Here is a 26,760-nt window from a genome sequence, read left to right as displayed (position 1 = left end):
GCAATTTTTGTTGGATCATTTGCCCACATTTTTTCTTTCTTACAACCACATGACTGTGCAGCTATTCGTGTCAAATGATTACATGGTTTACGTACAATCCAGCATTTGAAGTTTGTAATGATAATGTACAACTGTATTGGTATTTGATCTATGTGGGAGAAAAAACAGTAATAGTTGGAAGAAATAGTTCAGAAATTAAAGGCAGTAAGCTAGAATTGTGTGTATACACTTATCAGTTAAACTGATTAGGTACACATTATTTGCACCATGGCGATACAGTGATCTGAATAATAATATCAATTTATTTGAATCCAATAGATTTTGTAGGGCTAGTGCACTTAACATTGTAGTCAGCAAAATGGACCTCATGAAGTACTGAACGTATAAAATTAATAGTAAATATATAGACAAGTTTCCAAGGTACTTCCGCTTTACTTCTGCATTTTGCTTACGACCTCCATTTTACACTTTCTCTAACCAAAACAACAGTGGAGTTAGAGGGACATCAGTCCTCAAAATTCCTCTAAAAATACAATTTGGAAATACCGCATAGATCTGCAATCATCACGACATGGGAGGACAACATATACGGGAACCAAGCCCGTGCCACCACAAAGACCGTGTGTTTATATAGCCATGTTGCCGCTGTGTTTGTGCCAAAAGGTATGTTTTTCCTATCCCTGCATTTTTCATGTGTCCAATGCTCCAAAAATACTAAAGCTTAAATCTTGCGCATTAACCGACTTATTGTCTTTGATATTGTTATTACAATGATTGTAATTATGATGATGTTTAGTATTATTTATTACAACTACTGTACTGCTGTGGCTGCAACACATGCTATCTGCTGCCAGGCTGTTGCTAATCAGTACGTGTAGGATGGCACAATTATGTTCAATTTTGCTACAATTCTGTTTTGCGTCACATCTGAGACATCATTACTTTAGCAAAATCTAGTTATACAACGATAAAGGAATGGAAAACAAACACTCATCTCCTACGACTCATACATACTTCTTACCCTAAACGCATAAATACAAGTGGTACACGATTTTATTCGTTTGTTTACAGTGGGAAAATGCTGTAAGGCAAGGGAAGACAACTTGATGCGCCTCACAACAACACTTAGTGTACATTGATGGACATACAGTGGGGCAAATAAGTATTTAGTCAACCACTAATTGTGCAAGTTCTCCCACTTGAAAATATTAGAGAGGCCTGTAATTGTCAACATGGGTAAACCTCAACCATGAGAGACAGAATGTGGAAAAAAAAACACGTATGGCCTCCGTTATTGCCAACAAAGGGTACATAACAAAGTATTGAGATGAACTTTTGGTGCATACCAAATACTTATTTTCCACCATGATTTGCAGATAAATTCTTTAAAAAACAAATAGTGTGATTTTCTGTTTTTTTTTTCCACATTCTTTGTCTCATGGTTGAGGTTTACCCATGTTGACAATTACAGGCCTCTCTAATATTTTCAAGTGGGAGAACTTGCACTATTAGTGGTTGACTAAATACTTATTTGCCCCACTGTATATCGAGACTACGTGCATTCTACTTTGATGATGGAAGGATCGACTTATGCTCCACCCTCATTATATTTTTCTAATAATTTTATAAATTGTGATTTATTGACCTGGTTTGCACAAGCACCAATCGTTTTAAATAAAAAAAATGGAATCATGTTGTCCAAAAGTTTTATTGCGATCAGTATCTGCAATAAAAAAGAATGACATTATTTGTGTTTGTATTTAAATGTGTGATATGCTCACAATACTATTACTACAATATAACCAGAGGAAAAATACCTTGCAGTGTTTCCCTGTAACAACAAAATCCGTGTCAGCCCATCTGCATACGGCAACTGTAATATCATATGTAATTTCGCTTCATTTTGGTCACTCAAGCGGCCGACTTTTTAATCTACACCTCACGTTAACACAAGCTGCACAGGTTATTATAATTTTGTCCACGAATGATCAACAAAGTGATAAGAACAAATGTACTAGTACAATCTTTTAGGTGGATCCTTAGGTTTAAAGCACATACTTAGCTTATTGTCTGCTGCTGGTGTCAATTTAAGGCGTATGGCGAGGTAGATCCACTCTGGTGCATTGTAGCTACTAGCTGGTTGCTGAGCAAAACATTCAACTTCCAACCATATACCGTATTTTCACGACCATAAGGCGCACCTAAAAGTCAAAATTTTTTCTCCAAAATGGGCGGGGCGCCTAATAATGCGGTGCGCCCAATGTGTGTACCGAAGGCGGACGGGAGTGAAAGCAGCATGAGAACCATTAGAGGTGTGAATGGTGCTCGTCATAGGGGGCGGGCCGCCATTAGGTGCAGTGTAAAATTGAGTTACATGCGTTGGGCAAATCAAGTTCTGTTTGAATCAAGACCCCCGAAAATGGCAACTCCGACGAAAAGACACGCTTACGAAGACCAGTTCAAGCTCCAAGCTATCAGCTAAGCGAAGCAACATGGAAATCGAGCCGCGGCGAGACAATTCAGCATCAAGGAGTCAATGGTTTGCAAGTGGAAAAAGCTGGAAAACGAGCTAAGCCAAGTCAAGAAAACAAAGCTGAGTTTCCGCGGAAATAAAGCGAAGTGGCCTCACCTGGAAGACGAACTCGAGGGGTGGATTCACAACCAAAGAACAGCCGGGAGAAGCGTCTCGACAGTCACCATGCAATTGAAGGCACACACGCTGGCGCATGAGATGAAAATTGAACATTTTCGAGGAGGTCCGTCGTGGTGCTTTCGATTCATGAAACGGCGTTATCTTTCCATCCGGACAAGAACTACATTGGCGCAGCAGCTTCCAGCTGATTACAAGGAAAAGCTGACTATCTTCCGCTCTTACTGCAGCAAAAAGATTGCTGACAAACGCATCCAGCTGAAGCATATCACGAACATGGATGAGGTGCCACTCACTTTCGACGTCCCGGTTAGCGACAGCGTGGAGAAGAAAGGAGCCAGCACGGTAGCGATACGCACAACGGGGCACGAGACGTCATCTTTTACTGTTGTGCTTAGCGGCCATGCTAATGGACAGAAACTGCTTTTCAAAAGGAAGACGTTGCCGAAAGAAAAGTTTCCTGCCGGAGTCGTCGTGAAAGCCAATCAAAAGGGCTGGATGGACGAAGAGAAAATGAGAGAGTGACTGAGGGAGGTTTACGTGAAGCGACCGGTGTTTTTTTCCGTGTTTCACCGTCCAAGTCAAGTTGCGTGCGGCGTGGGAGTAATGGATGACGAATGGCGAACACAGTTTTACAAAGACTGGAAGGCAACACCGGGCGAGTTCCGATAACATTTGCGAATGGATTGTGGATGCTTGGGCTAATGTGTCAGCTTGCACTGTTGTTCGAGCTTTCGCCAAAGCCGGCATTATTTCCGAGGAGGAGCCTCATGGCAACAAGACTGACTCGGACAACGAAGAGGGGAAACCTGGCGTGTTTGATGGAGACCTAGCCCAGCTATTCATGTCAGATACAGAAGATGAGGATTTGGATGGCTTTGTGGATTGACAAAAAATGTGAGTACTTATTAAAACTCTTTAATAAAGTACAATCAAACTCAGTTTTGCGTCAACTGCCTTTTTTTTAATACGTTCGTGTGTATACTAGCGTGCAAGCTAGCGTGAATGCTACTGTATGTTTTAGCGTGAGTGCATGCATGTACGCCCACGCGCCCAATTATCCGGTGCGCCCTATGTGTGTGTTAAATACAAAAATAGCACACAAGAATTAGTATGCGCCCTTTAATACGGTGCACCGTATGGTCGTGAAAATACGGTATAGGCGCTTCCAGGAGTTTATGCACAGCACAGAAAGTCTCGGAGTCTCATCTACGTTGTGCTGAATCCATTTTTGGAGATTCAGTGGGTTCCTCTGATTTCATTTTCAGTTTTAACATTGTCAACACAATGCTTTTTTTCAACCGCATGACATGTTGTTCTGTTGAAACCGGAAGTTCAGAGCAGAAATTGTCAAAGATGGCGTCACCCATGTTTCGCTCAGGAAACTTGTCTATAACTAAAAAAACATGATAGGACAACACATTTTTCCTTTCTTGTTTTGTTTTATACGGTGGCCCTGCAAGTGCAAAGCACAACGGCAAATTCAAAAACACAACAGCAAATCAAAGAAAACAAAACGGCAAATTCAAAGACACAATGGCAAATCAAAAACACAACAGCAAATAAAAAAACGGCATAGTTCAAAACACAAGGGTGAATCAAAAAACACGACAAATCAGATAACGGCAAATGAAAAAAACACAATTTTTTTTTTTTCAATTTCAATTTCAATTTCAATTTATTCACACACACATTCATATTTACAAAGTGTACATCATATCTCAGTGCTGAGCCAAGATTATTTGTGAGTCAGTGTCCTTAAGAAGCTACTAAAAGCTTATAGTCAGGAGCCTGCATACATCAAGACAATCACATAACTCAATATCAAAAAATAAAGAACAAAATAACATTTAAGAAATGAAAATGTTCAACAGCTTGTCGTAGAACCTGCCACATGCTCCGATAGCAAAACAATTAGCCCTGGTTCTTGCAGCTCAGTCAAAATGGTACACCTCACCTCACATAGTGGAAGATAGTGTCTTCTTTTTACTTTTACTTCAGTAGATTTGTGAAGAAGAAATGCTACACTTTCTCCGTTACTTTGGACCACACAAGTCAGTACATTTTTCCTCTTTATTCAACACACTAGATTGTACTTTTTTTTTTTTTTTTTGCCAGATATGCCAACAGCGTCTCAACCAGTTTCACCAATGAGACGTAGTAATATTATTCACATTACTCCATTATTTCAATCAGACTCAAGCTTGCCGTTCTATGATGATCATGCCGGCCTATTCAATCACGTGGCATCTTTAAAGCATTGTAAAAAATTACCCAAATTTTTGGACAAACCCACCCTAAAAAATTACCGTAATTTTTGGACTATAAGCCGTCATCCAACAAATTTGACACGAAAACGGCATTTGTTCATAGATAAGTCGCACTGGACTATAAGCTGCAGCTGTACTCACTGTATTATGGGATATTTACACCAAAAGATATTAACAGCAAACACTTTATTTGACAGCGGCATCATATGACTGTCATAACACCAAATGAACCATCATCAAGCTTCTGTCCACACTGTTGTCGTCCAACATGCTTCCTAGCATGCATTGCAGCACTACAGATGTAAATAATCAAAATTCATGTCCTGTGCTAATTATTTCTTCAGTTACTGTTCCAGGTGTTTCATTAATTGCTAGTTATGGTATTTCGTAACACTATATTTCACTGGTGCCATAAGACTGTCATAAGACAATCATAATTATGACATGACATTGTCATGAGCATTACAGAATGCTTATAACAGATGTCTTATAGTGTCATCTGGCAAATTATCTCACTTTTGAATGGATGTAAAGGATCTGAGCTGGACATAAAGGGAGTTAGACATAATTTGCTGGGTGAGGCTGAATGACATCTGTCATAAGCATTCTGTAATGCCCATAATAGTGTCATAATTATGACAGTCTTATGACGTCGTTGTTAAATAAAGTGCTACCTTTTAACCCAAATAAATCAACAAATAAGCCGCACTGGACTATAGGTCGCAGGACTCAAAATGAGGGAAAAAAGCAGCTTATAGTCTGAAAATTACAGTATTTGACATAGAACGCCGCCTTCAACATGACTCGAAAGTGCAGACTTTAAACTCTCTCACAGTTTTTATTTGGGACCGATTGACCACAGAAAACTGGAGATCTAATCCTTTTTCTTCACTAGAGGGCAATCATGCTCTTTGGATGAATAATGCCTTATTTCTGTAGATTTTTCCCCTGGAATTCAGTGTTTTGTTTTGTTTTTTCTTTGGCTTAATATGGTTATGTAATATTTTATAGTACAGTATAATAATAACAGTTCATACACTGTAGATAACATTGTGCTAAAAAAATACTATTGTTTAAAAAAAAATATGACACCATAGATAGTTACTCACAATGTTACTCATGACTTGAGTATTGTTTTCACCAAATGCTTTTTTCCCTGTACTTGAGTACATTTTTTGAATGACTGCTTTTTACTTTAACTTGAGTAATATTATTTTGAAGTAACGCTACTGTTACTTGAGTAAAATTTTTGGTCACTCTACCCAGCTCTGGCGGCAGCCATGTTCGCGTGTTTGGTAATGCTCATTTTCAAATATCACGCCAGAAGCAGAATAACTTCCTAATTCATCAGTACCTACCTATTCCGGTAGATTCGTCCAATCGGTGTTGAGTATACTTTTTGACTGGTACGTACCTTTTCCAGTTCCTTAATGTAATTTTGTTTTTGGATTTGCCACTGTTATGTGATTTGTCGTTTTGTTTTTTAATTTGCTGTTTTGTTTTTTTGGGGCACTCCTTGGCCACCTTTTTAATTGATAATTGCTTTTAATTCAACTTGCTATTCATTTGACAAAAAGATCTCTCGTCCACCCTTTAGTTCACTTTTTTTTATGCTTCAGTTACAATGCTGCAGTTTGCATGTGTACGAGTTAAAAATAAATGATAGTGTTTAGCAACTGTCAAACATTTATCATTTGAAATGCCAGATCCACATTATTTTAGGGGTTTGAATGCTACTAGTGTTCTTTTTTCCTTGGAGCAGTACCTAATGGCTTCTGGTCTTGGCAACAGGGGTCGGAGCATGGCCCGGTGTTTGCAAATAATTTATTTCCATCAACTTCTACCACAAAGCTAAACAGTGATTAGGCTGTGGTTTTAAAACATTTTAACTGGGGTTGTTATGGGGGGATACAGCGAGGTAAGGTGAGGATGTGAGGATTTCTCTGAATACAAACATACTATCAACTAATTTTTTCGAGTATATCGTTTGTAATGTTTTCCTTTTATTCTTGAGTTCGACTGTGCCCAAATTCAGGAAGTACAGCCTTGAGAGACTGTATTTCAGTTCATAACATAATATTTGCACCGGACATATTTAAATTGAGAGGCAGAAATGTAATTTATATCCATTTTATGATAAATACCATTTCTGTTAGAATATTTGAGTAGTCCTAACATATAGCCACATAGCATTGTTATGCATAGGTGGAAATGTGACTTAAGGTTAGAACATTGAAACCGTTGACATGGCTTTTGCAGGTGCTACGCACCTCAAAAACCTACAGAGAGTGCTGCTTAATTGGGACACAGATTGCGACTCTTCAGTCATCTTACTGACTGGAATTTTATTTTCCAGGCCGGTGACCAGACAGCCACTTTGCTGACACTGTATGCCTTGATGGACTATGACCTGAAAAATGAGACGTATCATAATGCCATCCAGGACTCAGGTGGCCTAAAGGTCCTCACTAACATTCTACATTTGGATGAAGTCAATCTCCAAGTGAGTCATTTTGTCAAGACTCGACTTGGATCGCCGGTAGACAAGATCAGGGATAACCTTGTGTGCTAATTTGAATTATATATATAGACACCAAAGTGCTTGGTACAGTGCGTAGTTTTAAAGTCTTTGCCTAACAATTATCCAGCTGTTTGTCCTGTACAAATGTCAGTACTTCTTAAAATGCCTTTTTTCCCACCATGAAACTTTTTTTTTTTTTTTTTTTTGGTTTGATTAGCTTGGATCTCTTCGAATCCTTAAAGAGATCAGCCACAATGCCCAAACTCGCCGGGCCATCGTTGACAACGGAGGATTGCGAAGCATCGTTAATGTCCTGGACTCACGAAACAAAGACGTGAAGGCCTTAGCTGCTGAAACAATTGCTAATGTGACAAGCTTCCGCAGGGCAAGGAGAACTGTTAGAAAGTACAACGGTATCAGTAAACTCGTAAGTATTGGTCTTACAACACTTCTTGTCATTGTACGTGATTGTATTTGCCACATGTATAATAATAATAATAATAATAACACATTTTATTTGAAGGGGCCTTTCTGGCACTCAAGGTCACTGTACAATCATTTACAAAACAACTAGACAAATTAGACTGAAAACAGTAAAAATAATTAAGTATTGAACATTCAAAACAATAAAATACTAATCTATGAAAGTAATTAGTAGAACAGTAAAACAAATAAATCAGGGATTATTATGGATATGCGAGTCTGAACAGGTGAGTTTTGAGTTTCGGTTGAAAAAGGGGGAGTGAGTCTGTGTTTCTGAGGTCGGGGGAGCAGAGCGGCTGAATGCTCTGCTCCCCATGGTGCTGAGGCGAGTGGAGTGGACAGACAAGTGTATGGAGGTGGAGGACCTAAGGGCACCGGAGGGAGTTGTAATATGAAGGAGGTCGGACAGGTAGGGAGCGGCAAGGTTGTGGATGGCCTTGAATGTGAGGAGGAGAACTGGATGCGGAAGTGGAACGGGAGCCAATGGAGCTGGCGGAGAACCGGAGTGATATGGTTGATGAATGGGGTACAGGTTATAATGCGAGCGGCTGAATTCTGGACCAGTTGCAGTTTATGGAGGGTCTTTTGAGGGAGGCCAAAGAGGAGGGAGTTGCAGTAATCCAGGCGGGAAGACTATGAACCAGGATGGCAGCAGAATGTGGGGTGAGGGAGGGGCGGAGGCGGTTGATGGTGCTTAGGTGGTAGTGGGCAATCCAGGTAATATTATTGATGTGTAAATGAAAGGCAAGGCAAGCCAAATTTATTTATATAGCACAATTCAACACAAGGCAATTCAAAGTGCTTTACATCAAATGAAGATCATAAAAATCACATTAAAATCAATAGAACGTTAAAAAGACAATCGAAATAGGAAATAACATTATACATAAAAATTGCATTTAATCATGAATAGAATTTAAAAAAATAAATAAATAAAATAAAACTACTACTACTACTACTGCTAATAATTGAAATCAGCAATGGAGATAAGAATAGAGAGCAAATAGAATGAAATATATAGACAGTTACTGATATGCAGTGTTAAACAAAAGCGTTTTTAGCCCTGATTTAAAGGAGCTAACAGTTTGAGCATACTTCAGACCTTCAGGTAACTTGTTCCAGAGGTGAGGAGCATAATAACTAAATGCTGCCTCACCCTGCTTGGTTCTTGTTCTTGGAACAGACAGGAGACCAGTTCCAGACGACCTTAAGGGTCTAGATGTTACATGGGAATCGAACAAATCAAGCATGTATTTTGGTCCAAGGCCATTAAGTGTTTTGTAGACGAGCAGTAGTATTTTATAGTCTATCTTTTGACTCACCGGTGTAACGATTTCAAAACCGGTGTATTGTGTATTTGTAAGGACTTTGGCAGCAGCATTCTGTACTAGCTGCAGCTTCCTGACTCATTTTTTTATTATACCATTGCAATTGTCCATTCTGCTGGAAATGAATTTATGCATAAGTTTTTCCATATCTTGTTGAGTCAGAAGCCCCTTAATTCTGGCTATATTTTTTAGATGGTAGTAAGCAGATTTAGAGACGGACTTTAGATGGCTATCAAATTTTAGGTCTTAGTCAATATTTACGCCAAGGTTTCTGACTTGATTTGTAGCTGTAAGTGACTTTGTGCTAAGTTGGCTGCTTAACTTTGACCTTTCCTTTTTTGGCCCAAAAATTATCACAAATGATCAAAAGAGAGTGTATTGTCCACGATGACACCCAGGCTCTTAACCTGGGGGTAGGGTTAAACAGTGGAGTTTTCGATGGTGAGGGGATGAATATGGTATTTGGACATGGTGGATTTGGAGCGGATAAGGAGCACCTCGGTTTTACTGCTGTTGAGTTTGAGGAAATTTTGGGTGAGACAGTTTTTTATTTCGGTGGTACAGTCAGTCAGGAAGGTGGGCGAAAGAGCGGAAGAGGGTTCGGAAGTAAGCTAGAGCTGGGTGTCATCAGCGTAACAGTGAAAGTTGATCTTGAATTTATGGAAAATATTGCCAATGGGAAGGAGGTAGATGATGAACAGCAGGGGCCCGAGGAGAGCGTAAACAAACCAGGAGATATGACAGCTAGCTGACATGCTAACACAAACCGAGTGATGTTTCAAAGTTATTCACGGCTTCTGAAGTGAAAAATCACTCAAAACTACTCAGGATCATGTCACACAGTGGCAGGGTAGTAGACTGTCTTCGATGATCGGCAACCTGTCCGGCGGCGAGCAAGTTACAGCTCGTCTCCTGCTGCAGGCAGGAGAGCATGTTTGCCGGGGAAGCAGCTGGAGAATTACCCCCGGACAAACTGGCCGATGTCGGAGGAGCGCGTAGCTGCCACATGGTCAATATGAATATGGCGTAAATTCATGCTTAACTACACGGCGAAGACAAACACTAAGAGAGCGTCGTGAGGTTGTTGTGGAACTAACATGGCAGGATGGGTCTGAGGGGATCTATTTTATATGTCCGTCCATGATCAAACGTAAGTAAATAGTCCTATATTTGAACGAAGTTTGTAGTGTTTACTTTGTTATCGCTGTATTCGCGGCCATTCTTAACACAAAGTTGCACATTTCTGATCGGGTGGAAAATTTGACAGAACACTGGGCTCACGAAGAGGGCATTAAGCCGAGTATAGCACTCTCCTGGCGGGGGGATGTGCGATAAGCCGCCGGTCGTCGGCCGAGTGGCATTTTCGGTGGACAATCAGTCACAAAATGCAAGCCACCTCCGTATTAAGACGTGTGCCATGAACCCAGTATTTGACATAATACAAAACAAGATGTTTACTCACTTCCTCATAAGTCCAATGGTTCCACAGTAGTAGGGCTTGTTTTGGCCAATATCCGTGGTGAATGGGAACCTTTTGAGACTCAGACAGGCTCACACACCTCTCCCTGGTGCTGCTACAAAGCCTGCTGCCGTATGCCGTGATGCAAAAAATAAACAAATTAATCCGCAAAATCATCTGAATCCGTAGTCTATCTGCATGCTATAAAGCAATGCTGTATTGTGAAACGCTGACCCGGGTGACGTCACATTCGCATTCGCAAACCGATACTGGAGCCGGAAGTAACTCATTTTCATGGCGCAGGAGTCAAAAATTGAATATATAAAACGATCACTTCCACACACATACAAGCGGTCCAGTTCATTCAGGAGCATAAAACACCGCGTGAAATATGAAATAAACATGCTTTTTGGTGTCATACGCACTTTAAGTAAATAAAGTGAGTACTTCGTTCACCACTGCTTAAAACACAACTTTTGTCGACATCTTGGAATCTGAAACTGACTGAAACATAGTTATTTGTTAGGTTTTGAAAAAAAACCAGAGCAACTGAAAAAACTTGGAAGAAGTCCTGCTACCATTTGATGCGATATGATCAAAAAAAGCTTGTGATCATCATGGAGTCAGTAATTTTATTTCTAAGTTTAACTGCAAAAAAAAAAAGAAAACAATCCATAATAAATGAGGAACACATTTTTGCCCTTTCATTGCATTTATAATCAAATGATAGTGGTTCATCCAGCCTTTCTGTATCCAGTCTTTTACAAACACCAGATTGGGTGCTAAAACCAATCAGACCAACCATACACACACACATCCTACGACTTGCATTTATGTTTGTTGACAAAGCACCCTGTGATTAAAGGCTCTTCACCGTTGTATATTTTCCTCTGACCCAAAATCAGATGTTCTAATGTGCAGGTCACACAAACAGGTAGATTAATTTCATGCGATGGTACAAGACCACCTTTGAACAGGACAGTGATAGCTTTGCCTGCTCTGCCTCATGAGGAATTAGAGATTGAGAGTGAATGATGGTGAGGAACTGGCTTTCAGATCCAACAGTATCTACACTACAGTATCCGTGGCGTTTTCCGCTTTTCACAAAAAAGTATAACTCATTAAAGCTCGACTTACATGTTTGCTCGAAGCATATGCCTTTGTTATATTTTGTTCTATGATCAGACGAAGCTGCTGGACTGTGCCCCTGACTTATCAAATGTGGATGCAAAGCATGAGAAGGACGTCGAGGTAGCCCGCTTCGGTGTTTTAGCACTCTGGAGCTGCAGCAAGAGTCCCAAAAACAAAGAAACAATCCATAAGGCTGGAGCGATCCCTCTACTTGGACGTCTCCTCAAGTCTACTCAAATGAACATGCTTATCCCCGTGGTGGGCATCCTGCAGAACTGTGCTGACGAGGTGAATGATTTATCTTCAGAATTGACAATTATTGATATCAAAATGATTTTCTTGTGGCCCATTCGTTTTTTATTTATTTTTTACTACAGGAAATCTGCAGGAATGCGATTCAAAATGAGGGCATAATCAAAGATTTGGTCCAGAACCTCAGCAATGACAATGATGAACTGCGAATACATTGTGCAAATGTCATCTTCAAGGTAAACCATTTCATCGGTGTGTTAAGGGTATACATATACAGTGGTATGAAAAAGTATATAAATCTTATGGAATTTCCCACATTCCTGCATGAAGTCACCATCAAATGTGATCTGATCTTTGTCAAAATCACACAGATGAAAAAACTGTCTGTTTTAACTAAAAGCACCCAAACATTTATAGCTTTTCATATTTTAATGAGGATAGTATGCAAACAATGACAGAAGTAGGAAAAATAAGTAAGTGAACCAACACATTTAATATTTTGTGGCCCCTTTTGGCAGCAATAACTTCAACCAGACGCTTCTTGTAGCTGCAGATCAGTCTGGCACATCGATCAGGACTAATCTTGGCGCATCCTTTGCTAAAAACTGCTATAATTCATTAAGATTCCTGAGATGTCTGCCATGAATCGCTGTCTTTAGGTCAGTGCTTCTCAATTATTTTCTGTTACACCCCACCAAGGAAGACGTAAATGTTTCGCGCCCCCCCAAACTCTGCCGCCACTGTAAATAGTATCATTTGTCTATAATATTACTATTATAAGTACGCCTCTACCTCACATTGTGTCCTTTTTTTCTATTACAGAAAATAACAGAGATCGGTTTATAAAGTATAACTTTAATAACATTGTTTTGTTTGTAACAGAAAAGACTTAACACGCATCAATTTGCCGGATTTTAAAAAAAAAAAGGCACATCCAAACTGTAAAAATACACTCAAGGTACATTTTTGACCATTTGATACCGAAAAATAAAATCAGTAAATAATAACAAATTCAAATTGATTAGAAACATTAACTCATGAGGACAATATGCCCAAAAATTTGACCAAAAAAACCCAAAACTGAATAGAAGAAAAAAAAAAAGAGTGTCTTTGGACAGAAGGACAGTTTTTATTTTCGCTGCTCGGTGCTCACAGTATCACCTCAAGTTTGCAATGGTGTGGGGTTATTTTGCACTGAGCATGCTAACAGTGCTCACTGGTTTACTGATATAACACTGACAAAGCGGGACGATTGTTGGCAATATTCGGCATGTTTTCGCTGAAAAACAACCAAGCGGCTTATCAATGAGATTGGGGTCTAATGTCTTCAAGTGGCGTCTTAATTGATTTGGCTTCCGGCTGTCCGCTAGAATCATTTTTAGACAAAGTAAACACTGGTCTTTCCTCGTCTACCACTGTATTAAATGTCAAAGCCAAAGGGCAAACGGCCCGAAAAAAGCATATTCTCGGCGGCCGAGGGAGAGCCGTAGGTAAGGGTGGTCGTCGTGATGATCCCAAGCCGAAAATGGCACTTCTCCACGTGAGAACCGGAGAAGACAGTGGGTCGCTGCGTGAGTCGGGCCGGAAAACGGCTTTCGAAAATGGCGCACAGCTCTTCATATCTCTCTTCTGTGTGCTCTTGCTTACTTCAAAAATACTGCGTGCACTCTGAAAATGAGAGTGCCATTGCTACCTACTGAGTGGATGTGCAAGTACACTTTATTCTAGTACGGCAAAAAAAAAAACATGTTCCCCGAGGTCACATGTGCCACTCCTGGCATTGCTTTGCGCCCCCCTGGGGGGGGCGCCCCACTATTTGGGAAGTACTGCTTTAGGTCATGCCACTGCATCTCAATGGGGCTCAAGTCTGGACTTTGACTTGGCCCCTCCAGATTGTGTGTTTTGTTCTTCTGAAACAATTCTGAAGTTGATTTACTTCTGTGTTTTGGATCATTGTCTTGCTCCCTCCACCATGCTTCTTGGTGGGGATGAGGTGTTGATGTTGGTGAGCTGTTCCGTTTTTCCTCCACACATGACGTTGTGTGTTACTCCCAAACAATTCAACTTTGTTTTCATTAGTTCCCAAAATATTTTACCAAAACTCCAAGTGCCTTTTTGCAAACATTAAACAGGCAACAAGTGGCGTGGCTTCCTCCGTGGAGTCCTCCCATGAACACCTTTCTTTGCCATAGTTTTACGTAAATATATTTGATGTGTGCACAGAGATATTGGACTGTGCCAGTGATTTCGGCAAGTATTAAGCAAACACTCTACGGTTCTTTTTTTTTACCTCTCTGACTATTCTGCGCTGAACCTGTGGTGTCATCTTTGGTGGACGGCCACTGGAAGGGAGAGAAGCAACAGTGCCAAACTTTCTCCATTTGTAGACAACTTCTCTTACTGTCGATTGATGAACATCCAAACTTTTAGAGATGGTTTTGTATCCTTTCCCAGCTTTATACAAATCAACAATCCTTGATCGCAGGTCTTCAGACAGCTCTTTTGACCGAGCCATGATGCACATAAGACATTTCTTACCAGATGTGTGTTATATAGTTAGCGGGGCAGCTTTAAACCACTCATCAGTGATTCGGCACACACCTGCCTTAAAATGTTTGGTAAAAATTGGTTTCAATTGCTCTTTAAGTCTCCTTAGGCAGAGGGTTCACTTACTTATTTTTTCCCCCTTCTGTCATTATTTGCATGCTATCCTCATTAAAATATTAAAACCTATAATGTTTGGCTCCTCTGTGAGTCATCACCTTATCGTGGTGGAGGGGTTTGCGTGTCCCAATGATCCTAGGAGCTATGTTGTCTGGGGCTTTAAGCCCCTGGCAGGGTCACCCATGGCAAACAGGTCCTAGGTGAGGGGCCAGACTAAGCGTGGTTCAAAATGACTCCTTATGATAAAAAAAAATACATGAACTCCAGTTTCCCTTGCCCGGACGCGGGTTACCGGGGCCCCCCTCTGGAGCCAGGCCTGGAGGTGGGGCTCGAAGGCAAGCGTCTGGTGGCCGGGCCTGTCCCCATGGGGCCCGGCCGGGCACAGCCCGAAAAGGCAACATGGGTTCCCCTTCCCATGGGCTCACCACCTGTGGGAGGGGCCAAAGGGGTCGGGTGCGCAGAGAGTTGGGCGGCAGCCAAAGGCGGGGGCCTTGGCGGTCCAACCCCCAGCTGCAGAAGCTAACTCTTGGGACATGGAATGTCACCTCTCTGGCAGGGAAGGAGCCTGAGCTGGTGGGTGAGGCAGAGAAATTCCGACTAGATATAGTCGGACTCTCCTCCACACACAGCTTGGGTTCTGGTACCAATCCTCTCGAGAGGGGTTGGACTCTCTTCCACTCTGGAGTTGCCCACGGTGAGAGGCGCCGAGCAGGTGTGGGCATACTTATTGCCCCCCGGCTTGGTTCCTGTACGTTGGGGTTTACCACGGTAGACGAGAGGGTAGCCTCCCTCCGCCTTCGGGTGGGGGGACGGGTTTTGACTGTTGTTTGCGCTTATGCACCGAACAGCAGCTCAGAATACCCACCCTTTTTGGAGTCCTTGGAGGGTGTGCTGGAGAGCACCCCCTCTGGGGACTCCCTCGTTCAACTGGGGGACTTCAACGCTCACGTGGGCAATGACAGTGAGACCTGGAGGGGCATGATTGGGAGGAACGGCCCCCCGATCAGAACCCGAGTGGTGTTCTGTTATTGGACTTCTGTGCTCGTCACGGTTTGTCCATAACGAACACCATGTTCAAACATAGGGGTGTCCATATGTGCACTTGGCACCAGGACACCCTAGGCCGCAGTTCAATGATCGACTTTGTAATCGTGTCATCGGACTTGCGGCCACATGTTTTGGACACTCGGGTGAAGAGAGGGGCGGAGCTGTCAACTGATCACCACCTGGTGGTGTGTTGGCTCCGATGGCGGGGGAAGTTGCTGCCCAGACCTGGCAGGCCCAAACGTATTGTGAGGGTCTGCTGGGAACATCTGGCAGAATCCCCTGTCAGAAAGAGTTTCAACACCCACCTCCGGAAGAACTTCTCCCTTGTCCCAGGGGAGGTGGGAGACATTGAGTCCGAGTGGGCCATGTTCCGCACCTCCATTGTTGAGGCGGCCGATCGGAGCTGTGGCCGTAAGGTGGTTGGTGCCTGTCGTGGCGGCAATCCCCGAACCCGCTGGTGGACACCAGTGGTAAGGGATGCCGTCAAGCTGAAGAAGGAGGCCTATCAGGCCTTTTTGGCCTGTGGGACTCCGGAGGCAGCCGACAGGTACCGGCTGGCCAAGCGGACTGCGGCTTCGGCGGTCGCTGAGGCAAAAACTCGGACATGGGAGGAGTTCGGCGAGGCCATGGAAAACGACTTCCGGACGGCTTCGAGGAAATTCTGGTCCACCATCCGGCGTCTGAGGAGAGGAAAGCAGTGCACCATTAACACTGTGTATAGTGAAGCTGGTGTACTGCTGACCTCGACTCAGGACGTCGTGAGTCGGTGGGGAGAATACTTCGAAGCCCTCCTCAATTCCACCGACACGCCTTCCTTTGAGGAAGCAGGGTCTGGGGACTCTGAGGTGGGCCCTTCGATCTCTGGGGTCGAAGTCACTGAGGCGGTTGGTAAGCTCCTCGGTGGCAAGGCCCCGGGGGTAGATGAGATCCGCCCGGAGTTCCTAAAGGCTCTGGATGTTGTAGGGCTGTCATGGCTGACACGCCTCTACAACATCGCGTGGACATCGGGGACAGTGCCTCTGGATTGGCAGACCGGGGTGGTGGTCCCTCTTTTCAAAAAGGGGGACCGGAGGGTGTGTTCCAATTATAGAGGGATCACACTCCTCAGCCTCCCCGGTAAAGTCTATCCAGGGGTGCTGGAGAGGAGGGTCCGTCGGGAAGTCGAATCTCGGATTCAGGAGGAGCAGTGTGGTTTTCGTCCCGGCCGTGGAACAGTGGACCAGCTCTACACCCTCGGCAGGGTCCTTGAGGGTGCATGGGAGTTCGCCCAACCAGTCTACATGTGTTTTGTGGATTTGGAGAAGGCGTTCGACCGTGTGCCTAGGGGAGTCCTGTGGAGGGTGCTCCGGGAGTACGGGGTACCGAGCCCCTTGGTAAGGGCTGTTCGGTCGCTGTACGACCGGTGTCAGAGTCTGGTCCGCATTGCCAGCAGTAAGTCGAATTCGTTCCCAGTGAGGATTGGACTCCGCCAAGGCTGCCCTTTATCACCGATTCTGTTCATAATTTTTAGGGACTGAATTTCTAGGCGCAGCCGAAGCGTTGATGGTGTCCGGTTTGGTGGCCTCAGCATTTCATCTCTACTTTTTGCAGATGATGTGGTGCTGTTGGCTTCATCAAACCGTGACCTCCAACTCTCATTGGGGCGGTTCGCAGCCGAGTGTGAAGCGGTTGGGATGAAGATCAGCACCTCCAAATCCGAGACCATGGTCCTCAGCCGGAAAAGGGTGGCATGCCCTCTCCGGGTCGGGGAGGAGATCCTGCCCCAAGTGGAGGAGTTCCAGTATCTTGGGGTCTTGTTCACGAGTGAGGGTAGGAGGGAGCGGGAGATTGAAAGGCGGATCGGTGCAGCGTCTGCAGTGACGCGGACTCTGCACCGGTCCGTTGTGGTGAAGAAGGAGCTGAGCCAAAAGGCGAAGCTCTCGATTTACCGTTCGATCTACGTTCCTACCCTCACCTATGGTCACGAGCTGTGGGTCGTGACCGAAAGAACAAGATCCTGGATACAAGCGGCCGAAATGAGTTTCTTCCGCAGGGTGTCCGGGCTCTCCCTTAGAGATAGGGTGAGAAGCTCGGTCATCCGGGAGGGGCTTGGTGTCGAGCCGCTACTCCTCCGCGTTGAGAGGAGCCAGTTGAGGTGGCTCGGGCATCTAGTTCGAATGCCTCCTGGACGCCTCGCTGGAGAGGTGTTCCGGGCATCTCCAACCGGCGGGAGGCCCTGGGGTCGACCCAGGACACGCTGGAGAGACTATGTCGCTCGGCTGGCCTGGGAACGCCTTGGAATCCCGCCGGAGGAGCTGGCTGAAGTGGCTGGGGAGAGGGAAGTCTGGGCTTCCCTGCTAAAGCTGCTGCCCCCGCGACCCGACCCCGGACTAAGCGGAAGATAATGGATGGATGGATGGATGGATGGATGTTTGGGTTGTTTTAGTTAAAGCAGACTGTATTTTTATCCGTGTGATTTTGACAAAGATCAGATCAAATTTGATGGGGATTTTATGCAGAAATGTGAGAAATTCCAAAAGGTTCAGATACATTTTCATACCACTGTAGGTCTAAAACGTACGTATACGTAATAGGTCTTCTATTTGCACATACTCCAACAGCCATTCCATCTTAAAAGAACCACATTTCTTTCTTACTTTTGCTTGATGATTGTAGTGTCGCTCCCTCTTCCTTTCACCATGATAAGGGGTTACCATTTGCGCAGCAATGTTGTTAGCTAGCTAACCTACATGGCGCATATGGGCAGGGCACATATGGAGGAAGTCGGCATGATGTCACGATGACATCACCTTGGTTAGCAACGTGTCGCCATTTTGTGAAGGGGGAATGCACATCTAAACATTCCATAGACAAACGTCTGAAATTAATACATTTCAGGTGTGTTTTGCGTCTTTTTTCCTTCAAACGTCTTAAACGTGGCTTACTATGGTCACGAGTCACTGCTGAGGCGATGCAATTTAAAATTAGCGTTTATTGGCTTACAAAGCTGCCGATACAAAGTTGCAGCTGATAGCTAGATAAACAAAGGAATGGCCTGCAGTGGAGTTCGAAAACATCTACAACTACCTCATAAAGTCACCCAGTAAGTTGACCTTTATCATTTACGTGGAAAATGTACTGTGTGGAACTGAGAAAATTGGTAGTATATACGAAGTGATTATTTCTGCCGTAACCGGTAATTCGCCTCCAAGCGTTATTTAGCCGTGAGCACGTCACGGCAAAATAACCAATTCCCACCTGGCCAATAATATACGGATTGACTAATCAGAGCAGTTCATGGCAAAAGAAAAATAACGCTTTGCGAGTTGCCTGTTACGGTAAAAATAACCACTGCCTAGTTTATTGAATCCTAACAGCTAATTGGGGCATAAATTAAAGTTTACTCACCAGTAACAAAATGTCGGCTGCAAATGTAAATGTGCTTGGATTTAGGTTCCCACAGGCGAAAGTAGTCCACGGAACCGTCTTCTTTTACTGTTCCTCGATTAATTGCTCTCAGCCATTTGTTTCTCCTATTCTTCTCACGTGGAAGAATGAAGAAATTCAAATGCGGCTCCGAACTCTTCCTTGTCGGAATGACTAAAAGTTGCTGTGTTGCGGGTTGTCACCGCAACACAGCAACTTTTAGTCGTTCCGACGGAAAAAAGACCGCAAATAAAATGAAAGTTAAACGCGTTTGTATTACAATGCACGACAGAGCAACTGCTTGTGACTCGTCTTTTGCCCCATTGTCAATATGGCAACGCTTTGTTGTGGCTGGTGACGTCATTAAATGCCCGGATGTCCGACTTCCTCTACTGTATGTGCAACACTGTCAATGCTATGATTGGCTGCAGAGCGTAAGTGAAGTGAACTGTGTCGTATTATTGGCTAGACACCTGTTGCTCATTGAGTTACGTTGCAAAATGGTTGCAAAAAACAATTTTCTTGGTCTAATTAACTACAGTGTGGAGAACAAGTATTTGATACACAGTCAATGGGAAAACCCATTGGCAGTGTATCAAATACTTGTTCTCCCCACTGTAGATTACATCAGTTCTAAAATTAGATATTAATAGACACTGTTGCGCTTGCAAAAATTGGCAGTGGAATGTTGCTTCAGTAAATCAAGACAGGAGTCTAGCTCACCACCAAAGGGAGTGTCGCGTTGCTGTCTCGACACATCGCTGCGGCGCCGACAGTAGTCCTGGTGATGCTCTACAATACGTTTCTGTTAAATTTCATTTTGTGCGCTGCATAGATTTTTTTCTTACCCTGAGTATGTGCAAGCAGTGTGCGATTGCGCACGGCTTAGAAGGAACATTGAGTACAATATATGTTTACTATATTTTCCCTAACCCCTTTTTTCCCAAGTCAGATATCAAATGTATACGCTTTTGCGTTTATTTGCAGTGCGCAGAAGACAAGCAAACCCGCACCTTAGTGCATGACAGCAAAGGTCTGCCGGCCTTGGTTTCACTTCTGGGCAAGATAGAAAATGTAAAGCTCATGGCTGCCACCACTGGAGCCATCTGGAAATGTTGCCTCAGCCCAGAGAACCTGGATGTGTAAGCTTAAGACAGAGTGTCCTCTTATTTTCTCCCGCCAGTACACACATCCATATACACATGCGTTATTGTCATCATCTCATAGCGTTTAACTTTTATAGTGGGCTTGATGTGTCACTGTTTCCACGAGCATGGTTATTTCTTTACTATTGTATCTGAAGGATGTAATTTGCCGTTTAAAGCATTCTCTAGTTTTAGCACCATGACACGAACATAATTTGCTCTAGTGTGAAAATGATACAAACCTTTATATGTCCGTTTTGAAACAAAAGTGAAATTATGGTGAGCACAATAAATTATTCTAATGACTTGGATCTGATGCTCACACTGTTGTTCCATTGCTTGTTCTTTGGTCAGCATGACATCGTTCCTTTTTTGCCAACCCTTCTGTGATGGGTCACCCATAAAGAAAAAAAAATAATGTCTATTATAGGGCTGCAGCTATCGATTACTTAAGTAACCGATTAATTTATCAACTTGTTAGTTGAATAATTGAGTAATTGGATGAGGAACATTTAATGCATTGTAGAATAAATTTTAGGCGATGGAAAACAAAGGCTTGCTAAGATTGCATTTTCAAAAGAGCATTTATTGCGAATACAAAACAGAATTCCAGAGTGTTTATTCAAACGCTGCAGAATTGCACGTCGTTTCACAAGAGCAATAAATGCATTTAAAAGTAAATTAAAATACCTGAGCGTAGCCTCAAACGGTATTTGCAAAATAAATAAATGAATGAGGATCTAAGTACAACAAAAGAACAATTGGTTAACTTGTATAGCAAAAGTCTGCTTGCATAAATGCTATAAAATGCTAACGTTTTGTTTTTACAATGCTCTTAACAAATTGTTCAAACACATATTCCCATAAAAAAAAAACTTCTAAATATACCTCTAAGCTAAATTATGAAGGCATTAAGGAAACATTAGCTCAAAAAATAAACTTACCTTAGGTTGGTTTGAACAGGGAGCAGCTGGATTCAGCCATGTTAAATGAGTTATGTCATATTCACTGTTGCCACTGCAGGACAATGTACCCACCCAAATCAATAAAACTAAATGCAAACACTTTCAAAACATACTGGTATCCCGGGCGTACGAACGAGTTCCGATCCTACGCCACGTAACCCGAATTTCCGCGTAAATCAGAATTAACTCTTTAAGTACCCCAAAATACCCCCTATATCTCAAAATAACTATTCAAAAACATGAAATATACGTCATTGTACTGTCCTCGCCAAGACATAGGAGCTAAGTCCTATGTAACGGGTACACAGTGTATCCGTTGTAGCACGTGGAAACCTCCCCGCCGATTCCTCCATGTAAGGACGCTAACAGCTGTGCCGTTGGCTCGAGCTTATTGGCGCAGTGGTTACCGAACTTGCCTGCCGACTAGAATCGTCGCGGCGCGCGGGTTCGCGTCCCAGCCTAGTCAGAGGTGGGAGCGGAACGCGGGGCGGCACAGAACAGACTCGGGTTACAAATGGGGGCTCGTCAGGGATCGGCAGCGAAGGTTTCGGGGGGAGAGTGTAACGGGTACACACACAGTGTATCCGTTGTAGCACGTTGAAACCTCCCCGCCGATTCCTCCATGTAAGGACGCTAACGGCTGCGTCGTTGGCTTGGGCTTATTGGCGCAGTGGTTACCGAACTTGCCTGCCAACTAGAATCGTCGCGGCGCGTGGGTTCGCGTCCCAGCCTAGTCAGAGGTGGGAGCGGAATGCGGGGCGGCATTGAGACTCGGGTTACACCTAGGCTGGACAGCAAACTAAGCTCCGAAATGACGATGTCAGTTGTCCGTGTGGTTTGCTGACTTTATTCAGCCGCTGATGCCATTAACATTTGCAGAATGACACTAAAATAAAGATAAAATTAAATCAGTTTCTTCTCCAATAACAGCAATTTAAATTTGCATTTATAACTAGCTGCTGATACAGCAATAAGAATCCACACAAACGATTAGCATCTATCAGTTAGCGTCCGCACTTCATCAAAAACAGTCACATCCACTTGTCACAAGTATTCGACCGCAGTTGAAAACGCACAATATACAGTACAAAAGGGATGTATGTTATATACACCTGTTGCCTCTGTGGATGCTTCACAAGCAACAAATGTACACGCAGGCTTGTAGCTCTTTCCCCTTCTTAGTGGGAGCAAATGGCTATTCCTTGTGTGTGTGTGTGTGTGTGTGTGTGTGTGTGTGTGTCCGTGCACTTTTCTTCGTGTACGCATTCTGCGCACATACATTCTTCTTCGTGTGTACATGCGCTCTTCTTCAATTCGAATACGTTCTTGTTTACATGCCAGTGACGCCACAAAGGTGTGGCCAGGGGTGGCCACGGCGCCCCCTATAAATTTGTAGGCCATCTCGCTTGCCAGTATAGAGTTAGATTTTAGTAGCATCAGTTATGCATTTCATCCCAAATGGGACGAAAATACACTTCATGCTTAATATATATACAGTGCCTTGCAAAAGTATTCGGCCCCCTTGAATCTTGCAACCTTTCGCCACATTTCAGGCTTCAAACATAAAGATATGAAATTTAATTTTTTTGTCAAGAATCAACAACAAGTGGGACACAATCGTGAAGTGGAACAACATTTATTGGATAATTTAAACTTTTTTAACAAAATAAAAAACTGAAAAGTGGGGCGTGCAATATTATTCGGCCCCTTTACTTTCAGTGCAGCAAACTCACTCCAGAAGTTCAGTGAGGATCTCCGAATGATCCAATGTTGTCCTAAATGACCGATGATGATAAATAGAATCCACCTGTGTGTAATCAAGTCTCCGTATAAATGCACCTGCTCTGTGATAGTCTCAGGGTTCTGTTTAAAGTGCAGAGAGCATTATGAAAACCAAGGAACACACTAGGCAGGTCCGAGATACTGTTGTGGAGAAGTTTAAAGCCGGATTTGGATACAAAAAGATTTCCCAAGCTTTAAACATCTCAAGGAGCACTGTGCAAGCCATCATATTGAAATGGAAGGAGCATCAGACCACTGCAAATCTACCAAGACCCGGCCGTCCTTCCAAACTTTCTTCTCAAACAAGGAGAAAACTGATCAGAGATGCAGCCAAGAGGCCCATTATCACTCTGGATGAACTGCAGAGATCTATGCTGAGGTGGGAGAGTCTGTCCATAGGACAACAATCAGTCGTACACTGCACAAATCTGGCCTTTATGGAAGAGTGGCAAGAAGAAAGCCATTTCTCAAAGATATCCATAAAAAGTCTCGTTTAAAGTTTGCCACAAGCCACCTGGGAGACACACTAAACATGTGGAAGAAGGTGCTCTGGTCAGATGAAACCAAAATTGAACTTTTTGGCCACAATGCAAAACGATATGTTTGGCGTAAAAGCAACACAGCTCATCACCCTGAACACACCATCCCCACTGTCAAACATGGTGGTGGCAGCATCATGGTTTGGGCCTGCTTTTCTTCAGCAGGGACAGGGAAGATGGTTAAAATTGACGGGAAGATGGATGCAGCCAAATACAGGAACATTCTGGAAGAAAACCTGTTGGTATCTGCACAAGACCTGAGACTGGGACGGAGATTTATCTTCCAACAGGACAATGATCCAAAACATAAAGCCAAATCTACAATGGAATGGTTCAAAAATAAACGTATCCAGGTGTCAGAATGGCCAAGTCAAAGTCCAGACCAGAATCCAATCGAGAATCTGTGGAAAGAGCTGAAGACTGCTGTTCACAAACACTCTCCATCCAACCTCACTGAGCTTGAGCTGTTTTGCAAGGAAGAATGGGCAAGAATGTCAGTCTCTCCTTGTGCAATACTGATAGAAACATACCCCAAGCGACTTGCAGCTGTAATTGGAGCAAAAGGTGGCACTACAAAGTATTAACGCAAGGGGGCCGAATAATATTGCACGCCCCACTTTTCAGTTTTTTATTTGTTAAAAAAGTTTAAATTATGCAATAAATTTGTTCCACTTCACGATTGTGTCCCACTTGTTGTTGATTCTTGACAAAAAATTTAAATTTTATATCTTTATGTTTGAAGCCTGAAATGTGGCGAAAGGTTGCAAGGTTCAAGGGGGCCGAATACTTTTGCAAGGCACTGTACATTACACAATAACACAGAATTGTTGTGGAACTCAAAATGTTGACTAGACCATGATAGACTATGCACATTAAATCATTAGTAACATTAAATATAACTAAGGTATTTCAGTAGGCGTGTCCTTAAGTCTTTCTGATAGTAATCTTCTGGCCTTTTTACTGCAACAACATAATAAAAACCTGAAATTATGGCTTTTAGTTTTGGTGTGCCAACATGCGCTCTCACTCTGGTGCGGAAGTACTACCTGCACTATGCTTCCTGCGCCAAAATAAAAGCATGCATCACAAAACTAAAGTCAATATTATTATTATTTTTTAAATGATAAAACGACTGGAGACTCCGGCGTCGTAAAGTCGAAATCACGTAAATCGGGTACGTTGTAACTCGGGGATTACCTGTATTTGAGTTGATCGATTAATCGTTGCTGCTAGAAATGTGCTAATGTTGTGTTAATGTGTTAATGGTTTCAAGGTATGCCATGGTATGAAAACTTCAAGGTTTCAAAACCGCAAAATTTTCCGTCATGCCGTCCCTAAGTTATTGGCTATATAAGTCCCCAAAAATGCATGGAGAAATCCCTCATTTTCAGCTCCAAGGCTCAACCCTGCCCCACTGGTTGTTGCTCAGCGTCAGTGAATCAGCTGTGCTAGGTGATGGTTGGAGATAATGGAACTCTTGAACTTTTTTCCCCCATCGAAGAAAACAAATTTCTGGTATGGTAATACTTCGGCCACAGAAAAGTTACAGACAGCCGTGGCTTAGAGGAGGAGGGCGAACCGTAAATGTAAAACATGTTTGCGGAGGGTGGATGCCGAAGAGGCAATACTTCCAAAATGGTTTCGCATTTATACAAACTTAAAAGTTAGTAAACACTGTCATGAATGTTTTCCACTAGCTACGAGAGTTAACTCCAGCTAGTTAGCAGTTAAGTGTGTCTAGCAGTGGTAAAACGTGTTTTTTTCTCTATGGCAACTGTCTGTGTTGAGAAAGAGATTGTGTGTATAAATAAACATGATACGAGTCATACACATGTGCTTTTTATGGAAAATACTTATTTTTGTTCTGGTAGTGAGAATGTTGAGCAGTGGCTGTGGGTTTAGGCTCACCTAAAGGATCGCATTTATTTTAATTTTATTAAGAATGTTTTTTATTTTTTTATTTTAACTTATTTGATAATATCTTTCGAAAAATAAAAATCCTGTTTAATGGTGAAGTTTTTTTTTTTTTTTTCAACCCAGATATCTAAAAGTAATACATTTTAGAGCAGACATGTCCAAAGTGCGGCCCGGTCTGGCCCGCACACAGACTTAATTGGTCAGCAGTACTGCTACCAGCATATGAAGTAGCTTACACATTAAATGCGGATCCTCATTTACCCACTAAAAGGCAGCAGCCCTTCAAGCAACATTACCCCATGTGACCCTTGACTTGCAATTTTCTAAAATGGCAACAATCAACAACAACAACAACAAAAAGTTGACTGCAACGGCCGACGCGCCAAGGATAGGTGGAAAATGGACTATTAAAATACGCAACAACTGTGTCGGCCTCCTTTGCATAGAAACAGTCGCAGTTTTTAAAGAGTTTAATGTGAGGCGATATTACCAAACAAGACACGCTGACATGCACGACAAGATTACAGGGAAGATACGCTGCGAGAAATTGAAGAAACTTGAAGCTAGTTTAATTTCACAGCTGCAGTATTTCGCAAGGTCCCGAGAATCAAAAGAGAACGGCACAAAGGCTAGTTGCGAGATTGTTGAAATTATTAATTAAAAAAAAATAATAAAGCAAATGTGACACACAGAATGGCTTGCTAAAATTTGCTTAAATATATTGTTCTACGTAACGTACGTCAGCCAAGGTCGGCCCCCCACATTTTTACCACACCAAATCTGGCCCCCTTTGCAAAAAGTTTGGACACCCCTGTTTTAGAGCATTAATTGCAATTGCATGCTATCGTGAAACCATGATATTTTTGCTTAAGGTTATCATAGCGTCAGAATATCATCCCGGCACATGCCTAGTTGCAGTACTAGTCTATTAATGAAAGACAAACTTAAGAAAAAAAAAAAAAAATAGAATTTTGTACATTAAAAGGATGTGATTTTTTTTTAGGTGACATAACTAAATATATATTTCCTTCTTCCCCAGTGAATAGTTCAATGGCAGAGAGGAATTTATAGATTGTAGAAAGAAAAAAAAAAAGGCTGAGTTTGTCTTAAATGCATCTTTCTGCACTTCATATATCATACGTGACAGAATGATATCCTACATTTAAAGTCTAATTTAAGTCTTCCACCAGTGTAGCTGAGTG

The 26,760-nt window shown here is 42.7% G+C and overlaps 1 protein-coding gene across 1 annotated transcript in view; it reads left to right on the top strand.

Annotated features, from left to right (window-relative positions):
* The window catches only part of odad2 (outer dynein arm docking complex subunit 2), a 118,393-nt gene that overhangs the window by 35,519 nt on the left and 56,114 nt on the right, over positions 1-26,760 (top strand). Inside the window, exons 13-17 of the mRNA XM_057824972.1 lie at positions 7,277-7,423; positions 7,659-7,868; positions 11,897-12,130; positions 12,220-12,330; positions 20,198-20,352. Of these exons, the coding sequence (XP_057680955.1) occupies positions 7,277-7,423; positions 7,659-7,868; positions 11,897-12,130; positions 12,220-12,330; positions 20,198-20,352 (857 nt within the window). The remainder of the gene's footprint in view (positions 1-7,276; positions 7,424-7,658; positions 7,869-11,896; positions 12,131-12,219; positions 12,331-20,197; positions 20,353-26,760) is intronic.

Source organism: Corythoichthys intestinalis, chromosome 20 (assembly GCF_030265065.1).
Source record: "Corythoichthys intestinalis isolate RoL2023-P3 chromosome 20, ASM3026506v1, whole genome shotgun sequence".
Lineage (NCBI taxonomy): Eukaryota > Metazoa > Chordata > Actinopteri > Syngnathiformes > Syngnathidae > Corythoichthys > Corythoichthys intestinalis.
The sequence above is the reverse complement of the archived record's forward strand: the minus strand, read 5'-3'. Positions and strand labels throughout refer to the sequence as shown.